Source organism: Stenella coeruleoalba (genome assembly GCF_951394435.1).
Source record: "Stenella coeruleoalba genome assembly, chromosome: 2".
NCBI classification, from domain to species: Eukaryota; Metazoa; Chordata; class Mammalia; order Artiodactyla; family Delphinidae; genus Stenella; species Stenella coeruleoalba.
Genome location: NC_137147.1, coordinates 12889809 through 12917559, shown reverse-complemented (window position 1 = coordinate 12917559; position 27751 = coordinate 12889809). Strand labels below are relative to the sequence as shown.

General features: G+C 42.3%; 1 protein-coding gene across 3 annotated transcripts in view; it reads right to left on the bottom strand.

Moving 5' to 3' along the window:
* Positions 1-27751, bottom strand: part of TTC7B (tetratricopeptide repeat domain 7B) — a 238285-nt gene that overhangs the window by 173953 nt on the left and 36581 nt on the right. For all 3 annotated transcript variants that reach the window (XM_079912560.1, XM_079912558.1, XM_079912559.1), the window contains exon 4: positions 6282-6412. In XM_079912560.1, the coding sequence (XP_079768686.1) occupies positions 6282-6412 (131 nt within the window). The remainder of the gene's footprint in view (positions 1-6281; positions 6413-27751) is intronic.

Below are 27751 nucleotides of genomic sequence, written 5' to 3'. Positions count from 1 at the left end.
ACTTATTAAACAGTGTCACACTGGTGCAATATAAGATTAGCAGAACAAAACAGGAAAGTTCAGAAATGACTGTTGTGTCTAAAATTTTATTAAATGACTTAAAATGCATAACAGAAAATATGAAAAAAGAAAGATAAGATCATCTTAAAGTGGTACTGAAGTTTGAGGAAAACATTAGAGTCATATCTAATATCATACACCAAAATAAATCTCTCCAGCAAGATTTGAAAATTAAAAGTTTTTTTTTTTTAAATGGAAAATGGTTGAAAACTTTTTATATCCTAGAGAAGATTTATCTCAGTACTTCAGCTTTAAAACAATGAAATAAGTGTAATAAAAAGATAATCAGATTCAACTAATATATATAATAGGTTTAAAATGTATGAACAATTTAGAAATGGAAAAGTACTGAGTGGGAAATCATTCAGAGCAAACATAATAATGGGTTAACATATTTATGGTATAAAAGCTTTATTCAAATTATAAGAATAATACGACATCTTAAAACCAGAGAGAAAGTATAAACAAACAAAAAGGAAATATAACAAGGTTAAACATAAAGTTATCATATGACCCAGCAATTCCACTCCCAGGAATATACTCAAGAAAAATGAAAACATTTGTCCACATGAAATCTTATATACAAAAAGTTATAGCAGCATTATTATAATAGCCCAAAGTAGAAACAACCCAAATAATAAACGATAAAATAATGAATGGATAAACATAATGCAGTATCGCCATACAATGGCATATTATTTGGCAATAAAAAGAAATGAAGTACCGATGCGTGCTGCAACATGAGAACATTACGCTGAGCCAAAGAAGCCAGTCATAAAAGACCACATGTTGTATGGTCTGATTTACAGGAAGTGTCTAGAATATACACATCTATAGAGACTGGAGAAATTGGACGTAAATAGGGAGTGACTGCTAATGCGTACAGGGTTTCTTTTGGGGGTGATGAAAATGTTTTGAAATTAAGTATGGGTGATGGTTGCACAACTCTGTGACTATATTAAAAACCACTGAATTGAATACTTTAAATGGGTAAATTCTATGGTATGTGAATTATATCTCAATAATGCTGTGATTTTAAAAAAAGAAAAGAAATATAGCTAGTAAGCAAATAGATGGAAAAAATTTCAACCTGACTGATAGTCAAAGAAATGCAGGCCAAAATGGCAAAGTACTGTTTTCACCTAGCAAATCAGCAAAGTAACTTAGAAACAAATGCAACCCCGTCAAGATTGCGAAGCAACCACTACTCTCCTGTATGGCCAAAGGTATAAGATGTTAGTATGACTTGTAGGAAGCAATTGGATACAATATATAGTAACGAGAATGTTAAAAATGTCCCGACTTCTGGGAATTTGCCCTTAGGAAACAAAGCAAAACAAGGGAAAAGCTACCTGAAGGAAGCTGGCACCAGAGCAGTACAAAAACAGGCTATACCCAACTATAAGTGAATTATACCATAGAGGCCATCCACTTGGTAAAATATTACATAACCATGACAACACTTTGAAGTTTTGATGTAATCTTGAGTGAAAAAAGACAGATATAGGCCCCTGTAATGCTATAAAATTATGAGGGCAAAGACTGACCAAGAACATACAAAAGTAAAAATAAGCTACTGTTCTTTTCTGGTTTCCAGGCTTTTCTAACTCAGCTTTAAGTGTGCTGTAGCCTCCTCTCCCAGCCAGTCAGATGGCAGCCTCAAAGTCGGAGCAACATACTGGCCAGTCAGTTTCTTGACATTTCTTTAAGGAAGTAGTTTATTCAGATGCACTACATTAAGCCATGACCTATAACCTGCTGCTTCAGCTTAAGTGAAAAGGCAGGGATTGGGAAGGAGAAGAGAAGGGAGAATCCATCTTTTTTTCATGGTCTCATGTTTTAGACCCTCAAGCACAGCCACATGGACCTCCAGAGTCACACCCTGCCTTCCGTGTCAGTAGCCCTGAGTACTTTTCTTAGGACATCTTGTTTGAGTTCAAGACACACAGTAACCTTAATCTAATCCAGTTGTGAATCCAACGTCTCAGCTGTGTCACTGCAAGTTCTTCCTGTGGGGAGGACAGAATCCACTCAAGGACTGACCACGATGACCAGTGAACGGCTCCTGATGAACAGATGAAGTCTAGGCTGGGCCCTGCAACATTTGGGCACCAGCTATTTCTCAACACTTCAACGCTGAAACAGCCCATAAAAAAAACTATGGGTGTCCCATAATTTAGCATTAACTTCTTTTCTAAAATAGGGTGTAAAGAAATGAACTGTCAGCAGAAGGTAAGGTTCCACCCTGGCGTGGCTTCTGCTCAAGAAAGCCATACCCAGCTGGCTGGCTGATGCATGCAAAGGACAGAGACAGGATGATTTCATTTGCCAAAAGCAGGGCTCATATTATGATATTCGAGGGTGAAGTCATCTTTATTCCTATCATTGCACCTTTAGAAGCTTCTTGTGGGGCAGATAACTTTATTTACTGTTGGTGTAATGCCACCATCCAAAGATAAACTAATCAAGGTCAACCTATGTCATGTCCATCTATTCTAATTTGGTTTGCTTGATTAAATTATTCTATATGCATAATTTTGGAGGTATTTCTCATTCCCCTTCAGAGAACAAACTATCAGAGAAAATTATTAGCAGATGTCTCTGTGACCCTAATGTAACAAGGACAACACTAAACAAATATTCAATGCACACGGCTTTCAGGTATTCAAATTTCCTTTGGCCCTGCCTCCCTGTTTGGAACAAGGAGGGAGAACAGTACATGGAAAGCTCCTATCATACTGGGTGGAGAACACTGGTGGCTCACTGGTTTTCTTCCCCAGACAAGTCAGGCAGTATTAATCCCGCCATGAAAATGGAAAGCTGAAGCACACAGATATAAACGATTGGACCAAGGTCAAACAGCCGGGGTGAACAGAGATTCAGAACCCGGATATGATATGGGGACTCTAGGCAAGATGGTGTTCCATTAGCTTCCAGGCAAGAAATGGAAAACCAAATTCTCCTGAAAAAATTACTCCATAAATATCTCTTTAAAATTATTTAACACTTTTAATAAAACAGCATGTCTAAAATACTCCGTATTTTCATCTAAATATCTGAAATCTTCGAAGGTGAGGAAAGATTCCACCGCCAGGTGACACAGGAACAGATAATGACAATAAAACGAACATTTAATGTGTGCTAAACATGTACTGGGAACAACATGAGTTGACCCAATTTATGCTCACATCAGCCTTACAGCAATTATTATTGCTATTTTACAGCTGAGGTTCGGAGGCACAGAGAGGTTGAGTAACTTGCCTGATGTTCCACAGCTAAGAGGTGGCAAGGCCAGGATCCCAACGCCGGCGTCACTTAACCCCTGGGCCCTGCTGCCTCTCCCAACTTAACTTAGCCGCCTGGAGGGGAAGCCAAGGTCAGCCCCCTTTCTGAAGAGCCCCCGCCCTTCAGGAAATAAACAACACTAACGTTGCTAAACATACCCACTCTTAGAGAAACTAGAAGAGGAATGCGGCTGCAGCAGAAACAAATCGATGGTTCCAGATTATGAAAAAACATTTTCCACAATACTCCAAACTGTGCTCAAAAGTTCTCCTCAAATTTTATCCTTGCTAGTGAATGACATTAAGAGGCAACACATAAATAAAATGCCAAAAGGTCCCGGCAAACAGAAGTTTCTTCGCTTTAGAATGGCTGGGAAATGAGGGGAAAAACCACTGAAAGACTGTCTTTGCCCAGCAGAACAAACACAGGAACAGTGTGTGGGGTTTTCTACTTAAAGGGCTACCTACCCAGAAAAGCAAAGCACTATTTACCTAAGCTTGCCCCAGTCTTTTGCTTCCTTCAGATTTTATTTTCCTAACATTTGTTTTCAATTTAGCATAATTCTTAAAAGTCACTTAAGTTAAAGGAAGAAAAAAAAGGCCAAACAGGTATCTTCCTCTGCACAATTGTCTTGCCTCATAAAAACCCCTGAACTTCCACCAAGCCCAGTGGTCACTTAAGGAAGGTCATTTTTCCCCTAGACTTCTAATTAGTCACAGATAATTTATTGAGCATCTACTACAGTCAAAACAGATGTTTCATTCATTCAATCTCTCTCATTTCTAATACCCCAGCTTCCTGGATCTGGGGAGACCCAAAGTGGTTTCCCATGAAGGAAAACTCAGACTGGAAAATCAGAGCCAGAAATGTGAAAGTCATCTAATATATACCCTGAAATTGAACCATACACTGAGTGAGGCTGCTTCCCCACACTACTAAGAGCTATGGCTTGCTTGGTCAAATACTTATTGAGCACTTTCTACATATAAGGGTGTAAGAAACTACGGGGTTCCATATTTATTGGCAGCGGCCTGGGATAATGAAGTAAGTGATGCTGAACTAGGTGTCAGAAGAGCTGAGTTCTAATCCTAGCTTTGGCCCTAACTTCCTGTGTGTCCTTGGGGGTCTCCCTTTCTGGGCCTCCATTTTTTTCTCAAAATCTAACATCCTATGATCACTGTTTCCTCAAAACCACGAAAAATATTTATTTTAAGTCCTACGATTATGAGAGTCTCCTTTCTGGTCTGGCTAAAGAACCCAGTGGTGAATAGGTGGTTATAAAGGAACACAACAGGAAGTACATCTAGATCTGCCAATTCCCACATCATTAAAGACACACATAACAGATGAACCTCCTTTCTCCCAGCCAGGAGAAGGCAGCCCCAGCGTGACAACAGAGAGTAAAATGCAAAATAAGGTCCTCTAAGTGGCAAGGACTGTGGGGTCCACAAGAACAGCTTAGCTGGCATAAGCAGACTTCTCAGCTGCCCAGCACTGGCCATCAGGGAGGTAGACAAAGAAAATCATGCAGATTTTAAAATCAAGCTGCATGATCATTTCTCTAAAGATCGTACCATCAGTTCTGAATAACAAATAATTCCTTTCTCATAGAACAACATTTTGGCAAGACAGCCAAATATATTCCTGAATTCCTGGATATCGCGAACCATGATGTATAAACCATTCTGGTATGGGCCAGGCCAGACACCACTCCCATCATCCTCTCCCCCTCTTCTCTGTGGCTCTCACCCTACTCTCCCTGCTCTTGAAAGGTAATTCTGATCCTTGCCACCCACATCAACACACTACAAAAAGATTTCTATGAAAGAAACTACTTCCAGTCTGTACACTTATAAAATAACAAAAACTATCAAGACTTTGGTAGTCCCTCTCTATTCTAATCCTTAAGGAAACAGAGAACCCATAAGTTGATGGGAAACAAGATTCTGACCATTTTCAAAAAGTCTCACAGAACTTCTACTCATTTTAAACAATCTCACAGGATGCACCTCTGGGTCCGAAAGGGGAAATATCAGGACCGAGCCTTGGTTAGAACACCAGGAAGCTCTGCAAGGGGCGGACTTGACTAGGGGCTATTGTTTTTAGGAAAAATAAGTGTCAATTACCAAGAATCCAATTCATTTCTGAATCTGGGCTAAATGCCTTTATTTAAAGGACCTTTTACAATGCCTACAAGAACTTCATGAAGTAGGAACCATTATCATGCTCCTTTTACAGATAGGAACATTAACGCTGAGAAGTGAAGGAGGTAACTTAGTGAAGAGCAGAGCCAAAGACAGCGATCCTTCTGAACAGACAAATTGCCCAAGCTCCCCAGCCTCATCCAGCCTTCAACGTCCTCTGTCTGAGGGCGTGAGCTCAGGGTGCCTTGCTCACTCGTTCTCTCCTCAGATGGCCCTCTGATCAGCTTCTGGTTTCATTCCCCACAGCAGAGGCAAACCACTGACTGCTGGGAGAAAACCATCCCAGATGGTCTCAAGGAACACAGCCTGCTCCAAGCAGGTTGGTTGAGAGTCCCCAGCAGCCCTTTGGCATGACCATTGAGGTAAAGCCTCCCAAACTCCAGATGTACCCTGTGTTGGTACAGAATCCACACAAGTACAAAGGAAGCTCAACCTGTTTTGCCTATGAGAACAGGAATGAGTAGCCAGCTTCGGGGCACTGAGGGTATAAACAGATGCATAGTGTCATTTCTGCTCAGAGGATGTTAAAATGGTTCCCAAACACTGACGCATCTATTTTCACAAGGTGCCGCATTTACCACCATATTCTCCATAGCATTAAAGAACAGAAGCAAAGCTTTGCACCCAGAGACAGACAAGCTGAAGGCTTCCAGAGGCTGACCACAGTTCTGTGAGATCTGATTTGAAATTTTAAAAACTTATCAACTGAACGAACACATGGTCCTCACTTACCCTTTCTATCTCTTGGAGGTACAGGAGTGCAATGTCCCCTGCCTTCTCATAACACGTGATGACGTCCTGTTCCCGATCCACAAGGAGATTACTGGTAGAAGAAGAAATAGGCAACTTCTCTAAACAAAGTCCTAAAAAAAAAATCAACATACAAAAACTGGGTAAGTTGTTTTTCATGGGGCTTAATTTTTTTTTTTTTTTTTTTTTGCGGTACGCGGGCCTCTCACTGCTGGGGCCTCTCCCCGCTGAGGAGCACAGGCTCCAGACGCACAGGCTCAGCGGCCATGGCTCAGCGGGCCCAGCCGCTCCGCGGCACGTGGGATCTTCCCGGACCGGGGCACGAACCCGTGTCCCCTGCATCGGCAGGCAGACTCTCAACCACTGCGCCACCAGGGAAGCCCCATGGGGCTTAATTTTTTAATATTGCGCTAGAGGGCCAGATAATATTAGAGAAGCAGATACTCTGCCCTCTCTCTTTAAGGACAAAAGGGAACAGCAAAATGGAGTACCAAAAAGAATATCCATAAGTTTCAGATGAAGGAGGCCCCTATATATACAGAAAGCACCATTTGACTTTGATATCCAGGTTGAGAATTTGATCGGGTACTTCACCATGATTCCATTCAGATCTAACAGAGCTTCTCATTCAAGTATGTCTCAAGGTCCTTAAAGAATTTTTTAAAGTAAGTACAGGTAGGCTCACAGCACAATACTAGGTACAGAGTATCTTCTGTCCCATGATGTACACTTAACCGATTGAACACAAAACATTTCTAAATGCTCTCAGGAGCCTCAGTTACCAGGAAAATCTTCCAACTCTCAGCCCTAGAGTTCTGTAGTGATGACAACACCCCAAGCCACCTCTCAGTTCCAGGCCAAGAAAACACCCAGAACATTGCTGTGTGGGCACATCTTGGGAGATGGAGGGGTTACTCTTTGCCAAGAGAGAGTTCAGGGCTGGGACGGGATATGAAAGCATGAAAGACTGAGAAACAACAATGCTGAGAGGAGCAGCTGTTGTGTAAACCGAGCACCAACCTCAGCCCCTGCTCTGGGCAACCAGGCTGGGGCACGTCGGGCTCCAGGTCCCCGCCTGCAATTGGAGGCAGAGAGGGAGCCCCGCGGGGAGGGTTTCTGCTGTGTCAAGTGCCCTGGGGTACCGGGAAACACACACTGCACACGTTCACTCCACGCACGAGGGTGCGAGAAGCTTCAATGCGGACACAGTCCGGCTCTGCAGCTGGAAGGGGCCAGAGAGGTCCCTGGGAAAGCCACTCATTTTATAGACGAAGAAGCTGAGAGCCATCATGGTAAAGTAAGCGACTTGCCCAAAACCTGACAGGCAGTTAACAGCACAGCAGGAATGAGAACCCAGGTCTGGGGCCTCCCAAGCAACACCTGTCAAGTGAGCTGCTGGCTTTCAGAGCAGACACCACCGCAGAGGGGACCAAACACACCAAAGGCCAGCAAGTGACCCAGAGCCTCCCATGCATCACTCTGAGAAGGGCCTCCTCCAAGGTGCTCTTATCAAACTGTGACAGTCCCTCCAGGCTGTAGAAGGTGATAGGAGGTGGTCGTACTGCATGGGAAGGAGAAACCACTTCCATCCACAGGGAGCCCACAGCTGAGGACAGTGTGCCGGGGAGCTCAGAGGTGACCACGTTGTCACAGAAGGTGCGGATCGGCCAAAGATTTTGTTACTGTTTAACAGCTATATTGAGGTTGCGCTTTTTTAATGTTTCATCATGATTTCTTTTGTTTTTATTGACTCTTACTTTTTATTAACTAAAGTCCATCGTTTACATTAGGGTTCACTCTTAGGGTTGTGAAGTTCCATGAGTTTTAACAAATGCATGGTGTCATGTATCCACCATCACAGCATCGTACAGAATTGACTCACTGCCCTAAAATTGTGCTCTATCCCTCTAGCCCTCCTCCTGAACCCGTGGCAACCACTAATCTTTTTACTGTCTCTACAGTTTTGCTTTGTCCAGAATATCATATAATTGCAATCATCCAGTAGGTAGCCTTTTCAGATTGGCTTCGTTCACGTAGAAATATGCTTTTAAGCTCCCTTCATGTCTTTTTGTAGGCAGATAGCTAACTTCCTTTTGTCGTTAAATAACATTCCATTTATTCATTATTTAAAGGCACCACGGTTGCTTACAAGTTTTGGCAATTATGAAGAAAGCTACTATAAACATTCACGTGCAGGTTTTTGTGTGGACATAGACTTCAACTCAATTGGGTAAATACCAAGAAGGGGAACTGGTGGATTGTATGGTGAGAATGTGTTTGCAAGAAATAGCTAAATAAATATATTTAATTTACAGATAGCTTTGTAAGAATAAATATTATTGGGTTGGCCAAAAATTTTGTTTGGGTTTTTCTATCAGATCTTATTTTTAGCTTTATAAGGAACTACTAAACTGTCTTCCAAAGTGGCTGTACTATTTTGCATTCCCGCCAGCAATGAATGAGAGTTCCTACTATTCAGCATCCTTGTCAACACTTGGTGTTATCAGTTTTTTGAATTTTAGTCATTCTAGTATGTATAGGGGTGTCTCACTGTTGTTTTAACTTGCAGTTCCCTAATGGCATATGATATTGATCTTTTCTTACGCTTATTTGCCACCTGTATACCTTCTTTGGTGAAACGTCTGGTCAGATCTTTTGCCCTTTTTTCGATTCAGTTGTTTGTTTTCTTACTGTTGACTTTTGAGTTCTTTGTATATTTTGGATACGTGTCCTTTATCAGATATCTATTCTGTAAATATTTTCTCGCAGTCTGTGACTTTTCATTCTCTTAACAGTGTCTTTCACAGAACAGAAGTTGTTAGTTTTAATAAAGTCCAACCTATCAATTTTTTATTTCAAGGATTGTGCTTTTGGTGTGGTCTCTAAAACGCCACTGCTAAATCCAAGGTCACCTAGGTTTTCTCCTATGGTATCTTCCAGAAGTTTTATAGTTTGGCATTTTACATTTAGGTCTACAATCCATTTTGAGTTGATATTTGTGAAAGGTATAAGGTTTTTGTCTATATATATATATGTGTGTGTATATATATATATATATATATATATATATATACACACACATATATATATATGTGGCATGTGTATGTTCGTTTGTTCCAGCACTATTTGTTGAAGAGACTACCTTTCCCCATTGAACTGCCTTTGCTCCTTTGTCAAAAATCAGTTGATTATAGTCGAGTAGGTCTATTTCTGGGCTCTCTATTCTGTTCCACTGATTTTTTTGGTCTATTCTTTCACCAATATTATGTGTCTGGATTACCAGTATACAGTATATCATTTTTTAAAAATAGCTCTACTGAGAGATAATTTACATGCTATAAAATTCACTCATTTTAAGTAAAATTCAACATTTTTTAAATAAACTCATAGAGTTGTACAACCATCAACACAATCCAGTTTAAGAACATTTCCATCATCCCCAAATGATCACATGATTGACTGCCCAAATCAATCTCTATTCTCAGCCCCAGCCTCAGGCAACTGTCAATCTGCTTTCTGTCTCTGTAGATTTACCTTTTCTGGACACTTCATAAAAACAGAATCATATAATATCTGCTCTTTTGTGTCTAACTTCTTTCACTTAGCATAATGTTTTCAATGTTCCTCCAAGTTACAGCAATACTCCATTTCTTTCTACTGCTGTATGGATATAGTGCATTTTATCTGTCCATTTGCCAGTAATGGGCATTTGGGTTGCTTCCTTTTTGGCTATTATGAATAATGCTGCTATGAACATTCAGGTATAATTTTCTTGTGTGAACATATATTTTTAATTCTCTTGGGTAAATACCTAGAAGTGGAATTGTTGGGTCAGATAACAAATTCACTTTTAACTGTTTAAAAAACACTTGTTTTCCAAAGTGGCTATACCATTTTACATTCCCACCAGCAACTTATGAGGATTCCAGTTTCTCCACATTCCTGTCAATACTTGCTCTTGTCTGACTGTTTTGTTATAGCCATCTAAGTAGGTGTGAAGTGGTATCTCATTGTGGTTTTGATTTGCATTTCCATAATGACTAATGATACTGACTTTTCATGTGCTTATTTGTTATCCATACATCTTCTTTGGTGAAATGTCTATTAAAATCAGTATTGAGTTTTCTGACCTATGCACAGAGTATGTCTCTTCATTTATGTAGGTCTTCTTTACATCTCTGAGCAATGGTTTGTAGCTTTCAGTGTGCATGCCTTGCAAACCTTTTGTCAGATTTAAGTATTTCATATTTATTATGCTGTTGTAAGTGGTATTGTTTTAATTTTCATTTCCTTTTGTTCATTGCTAACATATAGAAATACAATAGATTTTTGAATAGTGATCTTATATTCTGTACCCTTGCTAAATTCACTTATTAGTTCTACACAATCATGTTGTTTGCAAACAAAGACAGTTTTACTTCCCCCTCTCCAATCTGGATGCCTTTATTTCTATTTATTGCCTTATTGCCTTATTGCACTGTCAAGAACCTCCAGTACAACACTGAATAGAAATGGTAAGAGCAGACATCCTTATCTTATTACTGACCTAAGGGAGAAAGCACTTAGTCTTTCACATGAAGTTTGATGTTAACTATCAGATTTTCATAGATGCCCTTTATTAGGTTGAGGAAGATCCCTTCTACACCAATTTTGCTAAGAGTTTATATCAAAAATGGATGTTGGATTTCCTCAAATCCTTTTTCTGTGTCTATGGGTTGTTCTCTTTTATTTAATCTGGTGAATTAAATCGACTGATTTTCAAATATTAAACCAAACTTCCTTTCCTGAGATAAACCCTATTGACCATGATGTATTAGCCTTTTTTTATATTTTTAGATTTGATTTGTTAAATTTCTGCTTGGAATTTTTTCATCTATGTTCCTGAGGAATATTTGTCTACAGATTCCTTGTAATGTCTCTGTCTGGTTTTGGGATTAGGGTAAGTCTTAACCTCATAAAATGACTTGAGAAGTATTCTCCTCCCTTCAGTTTCCTGGAAGAGTTCGTGTAGAATTACTATTTTGTTCTTAAATGTTTGGTAGAATTTACCAGTAAAGCCATCTGGACCTGGAGTTTTCTGTGTGGAAGCTTTTTAACTATAAATTCCATTTCTTTGATATACGGTTGTTCAGATAATCTCTTTGTTCTTAAGTGAGCTTTGGTAGTTTACATCTTTTAAGTAGTTTGTCCATTTCTTCTGAGTTGTCAAATGTATTGGTATAGTGTTGTTTATAATGCTCCCTGATCCTTTTAGTATCTGTAGAATCTCTAATGGTGACATCTCTCTCATTCCTGATGTCGGCAGTTTGTGTCCTCTATTTTCATCCTGAACAGTCTAACAGTTTATCAGTTGAACAGTTGAAATTCTCATTGAGATTTTTGATTTCATTGACTTTGGTTTCACTGATTTTTCTCTATTATTTTCCGGTTTTCTACTTCATTTATTTCTGTTCTGATCTTTATTATTTCCTTTCCTCTGCATACACTGGACTTAATTTTTTCTTCCTTTTCCAGTTTCTTAGGGTGGAAGCCAAAGTATACATCTGAGACCTTTTTCCTTTTCTAATATATGCACTTTGTGTGATAAATTTCTCACCAAGTAGTTTTAGCAGTATCATACAAATTTTGATATGTTACGTTTTTATTTTTATTCAGTTCACAATACTTTCTAATTTAACTTTTGATTTCGTCTTTAAAATTGTGTTATTTAGTTTCCAAACACTCATGGATTGTCCAAAGATCTTTCTGTTATTGATTTCTAAATTAATTCCATTATGGTCTATGCAGTAAAGACTAAACAGGCTTGAGATGTTCAAACTCTGCACATTCCAGAGAAAGGACTGGCCTTTGATCAGCTGGGAGAAAAGCTCTAAGCCCTTGGAATATCCTACCGGATAAGAGTGTCTTTGTACATCTGGGGCCTCAGGCCACGCCATTTAGTTATACTTAGAATGTGATTTACAGTGTAGGTCTTAGGCCACACTATACCACTTTGACCTCTAGGGAGACTAGAGACCAAATAATTAAGTTCTATGCCTTCTTGACTGACCCCCAATACAAACCGTGGACATGATGGCCTGAGCGAGTTTCCCTGGCTGGCAGTACACCATTAGTGCTGTCCCACATCGTTGCTGGGAGAACTAAGTGCTGTCCATATCACCCCACTGTGAGAAGATGACTTAAATCTTGTGGTCCCTTCTGGACTCTGCCTTATGTGCCTTTACTAATTTTAATCTGTAGCTTTTTGTTGTAATAAACTGTAACCATGAGTATGATAGCTTTTCTGAGTTCTGTGAGTCTTTCTAGTGAATCACTGACCTGAGGGTGGTCTTGGGGATCTCTGACAGAAGTCAGAGAACATATTTGAACCCTTCTAATTTTGTCAAAATTTGTTTCTGGCCCGGAATATGGTCAATCTTGGTAAGAATCTTGAAAAGAATGTGTATTCTGTTGTTGGGTGGAGTGACATATAAATGCCAACTAGGTAAAATTAGTAGATTGTGTTGTTGCAACGTTTCTGTATCCTTACTGATCATCTGTTGACTTGTTCTATCATTTATTGAAACAGGGTATGGAAGTCTCCAAGGATTGCTGTCAGTGGTTGCTTGAAGGTTTAACTTATCACAGTCTACGTCAAATGATATTATACTAATTCACATACAGCATAACACCTTTACTATTACATACTTCCATTTCTCTCTTTCCAGTCCATATCTTCTTATTATATACATTATACTTTTACATAGATTATAAATCCAATGCTACATGATGATTATTTTTATTGAAATGGTGGATTATGTTTTAAAGACATTTTAGTAAGGAGGAAAAACTGATATAGGCTCTAATATAGTTACGATTTCCAGTGCGCTTTGTTCCTTTGTGCAGATTCATATTTCCTTCTACCTAAAGGGATTCCTTTAATATTTATTATAGTGTAGTTCAGCTGATGATGAGGTCTTTCAGTTACTGTCTGTCTGAAAAAGGCTTTATTCCACCTTCATGTTTGAGAACATTTTCATTTTCATCCACTTGACAGGTTGCTTCCCCCGCCCATGCCCTCCACCCTCCTAGAACTAAAGATGTTCCTCTGTGTATTCTCACTTGCATGTTTTTTTACAACAAATCTGCTGTCACCTTATGTTTATTCGTCTGCATGTAATGGGTCTTTCCTTTGGCTATTTTAAAGATTTTCTCTTTATTACTGGTCATGAGCAGTTTGGGTTATGAAGTGCTTTGGTTTAGTTTTCTTCATGTTTCTTGTGCTTGGGCCTCACTGAACTTTCTGGATCTGAGGATTTATAGTTTTCATAATATCTGAAAAACATTCAGCCATTATTTCTTCAGAATTTTTTTTTTACCCTTCCCCTTCCTTAGGGGACTCCAATTACACACATATTAGGCCACTTGAAGTTATCCCACAACTCACTTATATTCTTTGCACTTTTTAAAAAAGTTTTCACTCTGTTTCATTCTAGATGGTGTCTATTGCTACGTCTTCAAGTTCACTAATCTTTTCTTCAATGTCTAATCTGCCATTAATCACATTCAGTGTATTTTTCATCTTAGACATTGTAGTTTTCATCTCTAGAAATTAGATTCAGTTCTATTTTTAACTTCCATGTCTCTACTAAACTTTTTGAACATGAAGAATAGATATAATAACTGTTTTAATGTCCCCCCAGTCCTAAGTGCTCAATATTCACTCCCTTTCCTTTAGAGCCAAAGTTGTTTATATGGTTGCAAAAAAAAAATTATTAAGCACCCTCTCTCCAGTGTGAACTCTGTTTCAACCTCTTAAAATTTTCTCTGAAGGAGCATACAAGATAAACTGAACAAATTCACCATTTGGTAGAACAGCTCTGGAACTACTCAAAAGCAAGCACTTGATTGGGGCTTCCTAAATGTGCTTTAAGTGCTCATTTGTACAAAATTAAAATCTCCAGAAAACAACAAAAAGAGATAAATTGTTTCATAATCTGCCTTCTGCTTGTATGAGAAGCAGCCAAATACTGTGCAAGTCGGTATCAGGGACTTAATATAAAGAAAACAAATTCTCCAGAGTATGTCAAAGGGCCAGGAAAAAATGGGTCTAGTCTTTGGCACTTGATACTACTGCAGGCTGGACTCTGACCCCTAATGCTCATGAAGATGACCAAGGCCCTCAGGGACCTGACAAGCCCACTGAGTCAAAGAAAAGGCAAATCCAGTTCAACACAGTTTGACTATCATCTGTACTGTACATTCTGAAATAGCTGAAATCCACTTATCTAGGGCTGCAATCCATGGCCACGCATAGTTGGTAAGAATATTCAAAGCAGCTACACAACTTAATCCTCCACCATGAGGAGAGACTGGTGTTTTCTGTGGATTCCCGTTCTGATTAGGTAGCTATGTGGACACCTAAGCTCTTGGCTGGCAAATGGGTCTTTGGCAAGGAGTCCATTCTCGGGTAGGACGCCCTTAAGGGTAAATACTGTTCCTTTCCTTCTCCCAAATGCTGTGACGTTCATTCCATGTGCCACCACGCACATCTCAGAGCAACAGCGGAGTCTTGATTTAATTTACCACAGTGAATTTGTGGCTATGCAGCTCAGTTCCAGAACATGCAGTTCTCTGTCGAAAGCTGCTTACAGGACCTCTGGACTAGACTGTCAATTTTCAAGTGTCTGGGATCGGATCGACACTATCTGAGAAGCAGAGTTCTGAGGTCACAGTCCAAATTGGCCCCCATTAAAATGTCAGATAATGCCTTGTCAGTTTGGAAAGCTATCATCAGTAATGTTTTTGGTTACTTTTTTTCCAGAGAAATGCATGACAAAAATAAAAATCAGACTTGAAAAATAGCTGGTGTGGGAGCGATGCCTAATAAACATCTCCATAAGATCTGTATCTCCAAAATCAAAGCCGTGTACAAAAGAGTAGACGCTAAGTGCTCCATGACCAATCATCAAGGCCAACTTTAAAGCATGGGTGGAAAAAGTGGCTGACTACATGCTGTGATTTAAAGAATGCTGAGTAGCCACTGGACCCAAAATGTATCTCCCTTCCCATGGGAAATTCCCACAGATGGACTCACTTCTGATTCTGAAAGGTCCTTTCTATGAAGGGCAACATCTTTTAACTAAACTAATGATAATAAAGTCATTTAGATCATACTTGACTGCTTCGAAGCTCTTCCATGTGCATTAGCCTGTTCGGGCCTGTTTAATGGGTACTACCCTCCTCCCAAACTTGTGGGAAAAGAAACAGGAGGTCTGCACAAGGGCCAGAACTGAGATTACAAGGGAGCCCCTGAGCTGGGACAAGTGTATCCTGCCCCAGGTGATGGATGGTCTAAGAGTCTGAGGCAGGGTGGACTGCTGGAAGCAAAGGTGCTGTGCAGTCGTCAGGGACCAGTGGAACATCACGGTTGGGAGGGGACACCAGTCAATGAGGGGCAGCTGAGGACCCTGGACACTTAAAAGTTCAAATGCGTTCAGCCCCCGAATCACTCTGTTGAGGCGCATCTTACAGATGCAACATAATATGGCAACCCGGACTCTCCGTCCCTTGTTTCCTTCCACACCAAGGTTTCGTCACCTCTGAAAGGGAGCTCCATTTTCTTTCCTCAAGGGCTGGAGGTTTGGCTGAGCAAGTGGAGAGCTACACGTCTCACTGCCAAAAAGATAATAAATAAATCCAGCGATCACTGAGGGGTTAAAATCCCCACATTCTTTCAGGATTGTCTAAACTTGAGATTCCTCAGCTAGGAGCCTGATCTGGGCGCGTAAGGCTGCACAGTTTCCGTAATAGTAAAGGTTCGTTTGTCAAGGCCCTACTCAGCACGCAGCACTGTGCCTGGGGTTTGACATGCACCACTTAAAATCCCCACAGCCACCCTGGCGAGGAAGGTGTTAACAGAACCTTATAGATAAGATTGAACTTAGGGTCCCACAGCTAGTAAAGGGTAAAGCCAAGTTTCGACCCCTGGTCTATCCAACTACAAAACTCTGCTCATAATATCCTGTCTCAGGGAGCTGCTGACAGCATATTCGGTATCTGATAAGAGCAGTGACCATAAAAATGAGTTTCAAATGGTAAAGGCATAGAAATCGGAGTCCAGAGCTTAGGGCAGTGGTTTCCCCTCCCACCAGGAGCTGCATCACCCTAGGCAAGTCCCGGGATCACCGGCCTCTTCTCCTCATCTGAGCCATGAGGGTTGAACTACTGGGACACCATCTTGAGCTGGATGACTGTGCAGGACTACAAGCCAAAGCAAATATTTGGATTTTTTTAAGTCGCCTTAAAATGAACAGGGAATTAATTTCTCATTGAAGTTAAGCAACACAATAAAAGGCAACACAATAAAATATAATTATAGGAACTATGTACTAAAACATTAGGCATTGTTTCGTCATTTATCTTAACTGCATCTCTGAAGCCAGGCCCAGGCCAGGTACACTCTGATGCCTTGCTGTAACATGACCCACAGGGCAGTTTATAACTGGAAGTACCAGAAAAACCTCATTACAATACCATGTCTCTGTGGCAAGGACTTCAAAGGCAGTAAGACAGTTTCCAGGGATCTCAGTTTCCAAGGCTGAAAAGTAACTGGGGAAAAGAGAGTCAAGAGTCTCAAAGCAAAGTCCTGGTACAGGCAGCCCCAGATTGCTAGTCCTGTGTTCTCACCTCTAGAACAGCCGGGCTCCCAGAGGTGTCAGATGTACTCAACTCAGTGCAAGACAAGCCCCGACACAGGGTGTAGAGAGGGGATGCTAACGGAAACCACCCAGTGCGGGGGGTGGGTGGCCTAGACCTCCTGTGAAGACCCCATCAATCCAGAGCTTCTCTGCTTTTAGTGGTCTCTGGGCTGGGAGGCACAGTTGGCCCCTTCTGGATGCTTTCAGAAATTGCTGTCTTCTTTCCAGAGTCAGCATATTCTTCTTAGGAAGTGCGCACGTATACATACATGCATGCACATGCACGCACGCGCGTGCAAACACACACACACACACACACACACACACACACACACACACTGCTTATAAAAGGAGATGCCAGGCCTTGAATCAGACATTCACCTGCTACAGCAGACGATCTTTCAGTGTCCCTGCCAGCTCTATAATTCTGTGAGCAAATGAGATGCTAATTCAACCTGAAATGCTCACTAAATAAGAGTTTATAATTTGAATTAATGTTCTTAAAGTCTCTACTTAGTAACCATATACTAGTAATAACAACATGCAACAAGTGCTAGCTACATGCCAGACACCTGAGAGTTTAAAATAATTTTTCTAACCTTCACAGGAATGAGGGAGAATTCACTATCATCCTCATTTCAGAGATGAGGGAACTGGAGCTCTGAGCTGTTAAGTAAATCACCCGAGATTACACAACTAGTAAGTGGCAGACCCTCTGCCGTCTGAATTCTTGCTCTCAGCCTCTCACATCTCGGAGTTATCTGTCTTAAACGGGTAAAGCGGTACTGCATAGTGGCTACGAGTGTGGGCTTTGGAGCCAGACTCCCTGCTTCCTAATCCACAGCTGACTTCATATGTAAAATGTTATGTGCTTAAAACAGTGCCTGGCACACAGTAAGCACGCAAAACCCAGCCACTATCAGGATTATTCTCTATATCACTATTCTCGTTACAGAACAGTAGGCTGGAAGGTCTCCAGGAGGAAGCATTTATTCTTTTGCTATATTCTTTTTATATATTTTTTAAATATCAGCTTTATTGACATATTATTCGTATACCATAAAATTCACCTGTTTAAAGTGTACAATTCAGTGGTTTTAGTATATTCACACGGTTGTGGAACCATCACCACTAGCTAATTCTGGGACATTTTCATCACCCCAAAAAGAAATACCTTACCCATTAGCCCTTGCCCCCCATCCCCCCTCCTCCCTGACCCTGGAAACCACTAACCCACTTTCTGTCTCTTTGGATTTGCCAATTCCGGATATTTCACATAAATGGAATCCTACAATATGCGACCTTTTGTGCCTGACTTCTTTGTCTCAGCATATTTTCAAGGTACATACTATCGTAGCATATATCAGTGCTTCATCCCTTTTTTTTAAATTGAGGGGAAATTCACATAACATAAAATTAACCATTTTAAAGTGAACAATTCAGCAACATTTACTACATTCACAATGTTGTACAACCTCCATCTCTATCTAGTTCCAAATACTCCATTCTTTTTTATGGCTGCATAATACTCCATGGTATGGGTATAACACTTTTTACTTATCCAGTCATCAGCTGATGAACATTTGGGTTGTTTACACCTTTTGGGTATTTTGAATCATGCTGCTATGAATATTCATGCACTGGTTTCTGTACGGACAAATGCTTTCAATTCTCTTGGATATATACCTGGAATAGAATTGGTAGGTCAGGTGGTAATCCTATGTTCTGTTATATTATTTGTAATCTTTGTGCTAAAAATGACACCTATTACTACTACCAATCTGCTGGGTAAGATATTAAGAAGTGAAAATACATGGACATGGAAAATACATGAAAATACAGGAGTAGACAGACTTGGATTCAAACCCTTCTCCTCCATTTTCTAGCTCTGTGACTTTGAGCAACTTCCTCGATATCTCGGGGCCTCTGTTCCCTCATTAAGCAAATGAAAATAACAGCACTTGCTCTAAGCGAGTATTATGAGGTTTAGTCCAGTGCCTGGCTACACGTAAAGTAAGTACTTGATAAATAACAACTACTATTATCAACAAGCACCTTTCCTGGGGGGAACTGCAATCGTGCTCAATTTTCTGAGGAGTATCTATAAAATACAGAAAAGCATCGAGAAGACAGTAACAATCATCTATGTCCCCACCCCTCAGAATCGAGCATAGTTAACATTTTAGCACAGACCCTCAGCCTTGCTCATACATGATACCATGTAAACTTTGGTCTTGGTTCTAGTTTCTTTCCTAAGAAGAGTGGACTCATCACCCTTAGGGGATCCCTACGGTACCAAGTGTAGCCCTGACTACAGCAAGGAATGAGAGTGGCCAGTGAACAGACGTGCCTTCCCTTTCTCCATTCCACAAATTCTCACTAAGCACCACGGCTGGGCTTCACGGAGCAGGACCTGGTCTTCTCCCTTGAGAAGGCCTACCTCTAGTGGAATGGAGGAGAAAGACATTTCCAAAACAGTGTGAAGAGTACAGTGACTGAGACAGACGTGGTATCACAGAAGAACTAAGTACAAGCACCTCAGGGGACCTTCACCTAAGGCCCCAAACTTTCTTTGGGCTCTGTCTCTGCTTGTTTCCCAAAAAAGAACCAATGAAGAGTCTATCAACACGACCAACGTTAAATATGAATATGGGTCAGCAGCAATAAAAGGGTTCTTACTCTCCTTACACTATCTAAATATAAACAGGAGGCTCTGACTAGCAACCTGAGATGAGTGGCTACATGCAACGCAGCATCTAGCTTCCCACCATCCGCAGAACCGTTAAATCTAGATGGGAAGAGGCCTAAGAGAGTGCCGCGCCCGAGATAAACAGCTCCGGAAGGCTCACACAGCAGATCCCCAGCAGGCCACGGCATCACAGCTCCTCGCCTTCTCACACCCGTACTCCCACATTTTCTGGGTTTTGCACATGGGCAAAAGCACTCGGCAAGGACCCCCCGGGCCCCACCTCTGCCACCCCATACCCTCCTCTCCTGGATAGCTGTCTATCAAAGTACTTCCTTTCACTGAGCCTGAAGCGATCTCAAGACTTCAAAAAGAATAAAAAGCAGCTTCTAAAGGGAAAAAACTGGATCCCCCTATCTCCTCTCCTCTCCTTACCATGGAGATGAGGGAATGCAGGCTCAGAGGGGGTTCATGATTTGCCCCAGGTCACATAGTGGGTATTGGCGAAGACAACCCTGAGCGCTGCTGCAATGAGCTCACTACCGGGGCAGGTCTACAGAAGCTGGGACCCAGCCTCCAACAGACTGTAGAATTTTCCTGCCAGGGAGGAAGCATCCTGCATGTTACTAGTCTGTCGTTCAGCTCCAGGATACCTAGGAGGTCATGGTCATTAGCAAATATCCAATTCATAAAGGTCAGGATTAGGTTCTGTCACTTTAAGACCTGATATCAATCTACCAAGAAATACTCTAGGAAAATTCTCTTTGGATTCTCCCTACAGTCCTTATGACCAGGGACTTTTCAGTCCATGAAAAAAAAGGAGGTATATCAACTCCTGCTAACCCTCCACTACCAGAATTCATACTTGTAATTCCTTTCTCTTTTCAAGTCATCCATGCACTGACTTTAACGTACTGAACGGGGTCAGACCCTGTGGAAGTCTCTGTAAACGCGGTCACTGCAGGGAGCTGCAGAGGTTCGGCTCCCGGTCTAGTAAGAACGGGCGAGGCCTGTGTATAATTGCCTACCCAAGGCACAGCTTTCGAGAAATGACCCAGGAGTCCCTTAGGAGGCTCACTGATCCAAGGTTAATAAAGACGGCTGGCAAGTTCACACTTCTTCCCGGCTCCCTGACCTCGAGCAGAATCTTAGAAGGATCCAAATTTCAGGGCCAAGGCTGCTGGGTCGGCTCCGCGCATGCTCGAACTCCTCGGCGAGGACGCGGCTCCCGCGCCCCCTGGCGGCGGCGGCCGGCACTGCGGGAAGACCTCGATGGGTGCCCTGCGCTTGGAGGGTCCTCCCCACCCCACTGTGGTGTGGCCCACGACGGAACTTTTGGCATGTGACCCGCTCAGAGGCCTAGTGTGGAATTCCGGTTTTTGAACGTGGCCAGGGTACCAAAGAATCCTACTGTTTAAGTAAGAAGCCCCAGTGTTATCGACGCTGTTCAGGGAGAAGGATGTTTTTTCCAAGACCTCCTGCAAGGTCCAACCAGCTCTGGGAGCCACTCAACGCAAACCAAGGCACCTCACAGCACACCAGGGTAGACTCAGCCTCTCTCGGTGCGGCATCGGCAACCTCTGCACCCGGGAGCGCCTGCACAAATGATACACCGGCCCCAGTCCACAAAGCAAGCATCTGACAGCAAAGGAGAAAATGAACGGGGGTCTGAAACAGAGGGTCCACCCTTTACTCCTCCTCTTAACTGGGGATGGTACCTGTGTGAGGATTAAGGGCGTTAGGGGGCGAGTGCTTAAAGAGTGTTTGGAAGGTTTTTCTTTTTAATGCTGTAATTACTATTAATAATTTATTACTATTATTCCAGAACCTGGCCCATAGTAGGAGCTTAATAAACCTGAGTTCCTCTCCCTGTCTTGCGAGGCTGCGGTGTGTCCCTGCAGGGCAGACACAGGTCTCTGCCTCACGGGTCAAGGGACTGGGCAGGGAGGCCCAGCCGGGGCCCAGCACAGCTTCCTGCTCTGCTGCACCAGTCCCAAGGTGACTGGGGGAGAGTGCAGAGCGGCTCTGACACCCTCCCTCTCCCCAGAACAGTCTGTGCTCTGCTCCCGCCCCCAGAGAGCTCTGAGCTTTCCAAATAAGGATGCTTTTTTCATTCCCAAAGCATCAGGAACATTTGGGGGAAGAAAATGAACACCAGACATGGTTTGGAAATGATGGAAGCCAAGTGATGGGTGGTGGCAGGACAAGCACTGTGCTAGGACTCAGAAGTCCTGGTTTTAAAGTATTAAATGGGAGCCTGGACTACTCCCCTTTTATAACCTGGCCCGCGTTGTATGGGTCTAGGCCTCAGGGATCTAGAAAAAAGGCCCCAAGTCCAAAGAGGGAAAAATACAGCCACTAGCACACAATGCAGGGGAGAAAACTGCATTAAGGAGGCCCAAAGAGCCCCTGGATTTCAAAGAACTGAGCCATGAGAGATGGGCTCGTCAGAGCCAAACAGCCTGAAAGACAGTCCACAAATTGGGATGATCTACCTGAAGGTGAGTGTGGGTAGAAGAAGAACTAGAGACAAGATTGTTTGTTTTATATCGGGCCCAAACCAAAATCTATTTTCATCTAAAATGGAGAGCATTTCAGAATACACTAAAAACCCTGCACTTTTGCTTAAGCAGCTTGTGTTACTCGGGTAGAGTTTATCTTCGATAGTGTGGCCCTGGATGCCAGGGGAGAATGTTTAAAGAGCCATCCCATCACAAGTACCCCTGTGTGGCAGGCACTGTCCCAGGTGCCAATGCCGGGATCCGCAGCCGGATCCAGCAGCTTAGATGCGGTACAGCCTCAGAGCCCGCCCCCCCGGAGCAGGCACTCACATATCTGCTGATTTAATGAATTAATCAATCATACAGTCTAGTCCGAGAGAGGCAAGTGACAGGTGCGAAATAATTAAAAACAGAATGCCCAACTGGATGGTACTAACTATAAATACAGGTAGAATCAGAGGAAGGAGAAGTTGAAGTGGACGATGGAGCTGGAGAGGTTGTCCCTGAGGTGTCCCCGAGGGTAGACTCCTCACAGGAGAAATGAGAGACTCGCAGCTGGAGGGAGAAGACAGGCGGAGGAGGGAATAGGCCCGCCGGGCTGAGGCAAGCGGGCAGGCAGCCGGCAGGTGGCCTGGAGCAGAGTGTGGGCAGGACGGAGCAGGGTGTGGGCCCAGCCCCGCCAGACCAGGACAGAGCCTCCAGGATGGGGAGAATGCACGCCCGTCCCTAGACTTTTTATGGTCAGCAGAACTCATCAGGAACCCGAGCTTCAACAACAGGGGAGAAGGTAACAATGGGGGCGCGGGCGTCTGCTCCTGACGACCTCAGTGTGGATTTGCCTGTGGTACATTAAAACCTCAGACTGGGCTTCCCTGGCGGCGCAGTGGTTGGGAGTCCGCCTGCTGATGCAGGGGACACGGGTTCGTGCCCCGGTCCGGGAAGATCCCACATGCCGTGGAGCGGCTGGGCCCGTGAGCCTGCGCATCCGGAGCCTGTGCTCCACAACGGGAGAGGCCACAACAATGAGGCCCGCGTACCGTAAAAAAAAAAAAAAAAAAAAACAAAACCTCAGACTGCTTACCGCCTTCACTACATTTTAACTTCGACCTACTTAAGAATATAAAATTGCCACAAATGTGCAAATGCTCACATGTTCTGGGTCCCGTAAGCCCTCTGTCACCTGCATCCCTCCTCCCTTTGTGGGCCCAGAGCCCTGGCAGGCGCTCCGCCTACAGGTAGAGCTCCCCTGTTATGTGCTGGGCCTCTTGCCTTCCCCACTCCCTGTGGTCCCCTGAGCGAGATGCAGCCGCTCCTGGGTTGTAACCAAATCTACACACAGTCAATTCCCGAATCTTGACCAACGAACCAAGAGCCTAGAGACCCTTGTGCTGAGCAGCAGCCCCAGAATTAGAATGGTTCCCTGGACAGCACCCCCTTGTGGTTGCAGCGGTCTCATCCTGCTCAACTTCAACGCAGTGTCTTCGCCCCACCCTCCTAGGGAAATTGGCTCCTCCCCCTGCAACCCTTACCTGGTTCAGCAACAGCATTGCCTGCCCAGTGAGCTAAGCTAAAAATCTCACAGTCATCTCGGTGCCTTCCTCAACCACATCAACACACATACCATCTCCACTGCCTACTGCGATCCAGGCTTTTGCAGTTATCTGTCAGGATCCAGCTAGGACAAAGGAATCACTCTAGTTCTTTCCAATAAAGGAGAGTCAGTGTATGGGACCGGCTACATAAGGGATGAAACATATGAGAAGCCAAACAGGATGGTATGGCATCCCAGGATTCTGCAAGAGCGGAAGGCCATGAACACCCCGGGGCTGGAAAGGATACAGCGAGGAGGTGCAGTTACAAGAGCTGACGCGCTGGGGCTGTTGCTTGGGAGACGGAACCCAGCAGAAGCCCCCTGGTGGGAGCCGAAGCCACAGAGGGAGGGTCTGTCTGACTACAGCTGGAACCACGGGAGAGAGGCAGCCGCTGTCAAAGGTGCTGCCTAAGGCAGAGAGAGAGAAAAAAAAATACCCTGGCCCCTCCCTCCTCTTGCTCTCTAATTTCCTGCCAGTGTTTTCTGTTGGCGGAGCCCAGGCGCTCGGAAACAGCCTGCAGAAGTCAGGCCCCCTGAAGTGTAGACCCCAAAGCCAGCTCACCTCCCCAACCAGTCTCCTTCCCCATAATCTCTAATTCCTTCTAATCTATTCTCCACTCTGTGCCAGAAAGATGCTTCTTGCTCATGAACTTAATTAAGTCATTCCTCCTGCTTAAAACCTGGCAGTGGCTGACAGTTTTCTAGCAGGAAAAAACAGGACTCATCCACCAAGCTGATTGTGTCAATCAAGTGCGAATATAGGAAGTGCTGTTTCCCTTGACGACAACGTGTACTTGAGTTTACTCTGTAACATGGGGTGAGCTGCTATTCAAGGTATTGTTGTGGAAGAAAATAGAGACCATTCCTCAGTCATCCACCCTGAAAATGGCAACTGGCTAAAGACCATTCCTTTCTGAGCACGATGGTTTGCCATGATCTGAGGCTCAGGGCTCCAGTGAAAAGATGCCATGTAGAAGCAAGTGGAGAACAAGTAATGGCTTTAAAATCTATTAAAACAATAGAGTATCAAGAGATTGAATTAGTAATCCAAAAACTTCCTATGAAGAAGAGCCCAGGCTCAGATGGCTTACTGGTGAATTCTACCAAATGTTTAAAGAAGAATTAACACCAATCCTTCACAAACTCTTCCAAAAAGTAGAAGAGGAGGTAACACTTCACAACTCACTCTATGACACCAGTATTATCTTGATACCAAAACCAGACAAAGACATCCCAAGAAAACTGCACCATTATGAACACAGACGTAAAAATCCTCAACAAAATATTAGTGTAGCAACTCCAGCAACACATTAAAAAGGATTCTATACCGTGACCAAGTGGGATTTGTTCCAGGAACGCAAAGTTGGCTTAACATATGAAAATCAGTCAATACAATACATCCTAATAGAAGAATAGGCACAAAGATTACACAATTATTTCAACAGAAAAAGCATTTGACAAAATCTGACACCCTTTTAGGATCAAAAACACTCAACAAACTAGAAATACTTCTTCACCCTGATAGAGGCCATTTATGAAAAACCCACAGCTAATATAGTGGTGAAAGGCTGAAAGCTTTGCCCCGAAGACAAAGATCTCTGCCCTGGTCACTTCTATGCAACATTGTACTGGAGGCTCTGGCTAACGCAGTTTGGCAACAAAAAGAAATGAAAGGCATTCAGCTTGGAAAGGAAGAAGTAAAACTATCCTATTTACAGATGACGTGATATATATAGAAAACCCTAAAGAATCCATAAAAAATTATTAGAACTTATAAATGAGCACAGCAAGGTTACAGGATAAAAGATCAATATACAAAAGTCAGTTGTGTTTTCTATACACTAGCAATGAACATTCTGAAAATTAAATTAAGAAAACAATTCCACTTATGATAGCATCCAAAAGAATAAAACTTAGCAATAAATTTAACAAAAGGAATGTAACCCTTGTACACCAAAAACTAGAAAACATTTCTGAAAGAAATTAAAGAAGGCATCCCATGTTCGTGGATTGGAAGACTTAATATTGTTAAGATGGCAATATTCCCCAAATTAATCTACAGATTCAACATAATCCTTATCAAATTCCCAGCAGGCTTTTTTTTTTTTTGGTACTAATTGACTATTTGATCCTAAAATTTATATGGAAATGTAAGGGACCCAGAAAAGCCAAAACAATCTTGGAAAGAACAAAGTTGGAGGACTCACACTCCCCAATCTTAAAACTTACTACAAAGCTACAGTAGTAAAGTAGTACTGGCATAAGGATAGATATACAGACCAATGTAATAGAATTGAGAGTCCAGAAATAAACCTTTACATTTATATTCAATTAAATTCAACAAAGACATCAAAACAATTCAATGGGGAAGAAATAGTCTTTCAACAAATGGTGCTGGAAAACCGGATAGCCACAGATAAAAGAATGAAGTTGGACCACTACCTCACACAATATACAAAAATTAACTCAAAGTAGATCATAGACCTAAATGTAAGAGTTCAAACTACAAAACTCTTTTTAAATGTTAAAAAAAGATCTGTGACCATGATGAGGCAACAGTTTCTTAGATACAACACCAAAAGCACAAAAGAGAAAAAAGTAGATAAACTAAAATTAATCCAAATTTAAAACTTTTACATTTCAAAGGACACCATCAAGAAAGTAAAAAGACAACCCATAGAATGGGAGAATATATTTCAAAACCATATAGCTGTAAAGGGACTTGCATCTAGAATATAAAATGAACAATTATAACTCAATAATAAAAAGACAAACTACCCGATTTTAAAATGGGCACAAGATCTGAATAGACATTTTTCCAAAAAAGATACACAAATGGCCAAAAAGCACATGAAAAATTGTTCAACATCATTAGTCATTAGGGAAACAAGTTAAAAACCACAGTGAGATACCATATCACACACACACTAGGATGACTGTGATCAAAAGAACAGAAAAGCGTTGACAAGGATGTGGAGAAACTGGAATCTTTCAGAATAATACAGCCGCTTTGGCAAACAGTTTGCAGTTCCCCGAAAAGTTAAACACAGAGGTATCACGTGACCCAGTAATTTCACTCCTAAGTATGTACCCAAGAGAAATGAACACATACATCCACCCCAAATCTGGTACACAAATGTTCATGGCAGCATTATTGATAATAGCCAGAAAGCAGGAACAACCTCACGTCCATCAGCTGATGCGTGGATTAACAAAATGTGCAAAATGTGGTACCTTCATACAATGGAATATTATTCAGCCATAAAAAGGAAAGATACATGCTGCAACATGTGAGAACCCTGGAAACATGCCAAGTGAAAGAAGCCAGACACAAAACGTCACATGTTAGGACATTCCATTTACCTCAAATGTCTAGAATAGGCAAATCTCTAGACAAAAGGTAGATTAGTGACTGGCTAGAGCTGGGGGGTGGGCATTAATCAAATAACAGGAAGTGAGTGTTAATGAGTACAGATTTCTTTCTGGGGTTACGAAAATGTTCTAAAATTGACTGTGGTGATGGTCGCACAACTTCTGAACTACTGAATTGTACACTTAAAAGGTTGTATTTAATGGGATGTAAATTATATCTCAGTAAAGTTTTTTTTTAAAAGCTAGAGAGCATATTTGTAATAGGAGAACCTGAAACAACACAGATGTTCCATAGGCGATTCGTTCGAACATACCCATAAGGCACACCACTGTGCAAGCCCAGGCTGGTTCGAACCCTGGTTCCAAAAACACACCTGTAAAATTTGTTAACTAACTCAAGTGGCAGTAGGGTGGCTGGTTTTATTTTTTGCTTTATATTGTTCTTCATTTTCCAAATAGCCTATACTCAACATACAAGTGAAGAATAAATGTTTAGGGGCTTCACTGGTGGCGCAGTGGTTAAGAATAGGCCTGCCAATGCAGGGGACACGGGTCCGGGAAGATCCCACATGCCGCGGAGCAACTAAGCCCGTGCGCCACAACTACTGAGCCTGTGCTCTAGA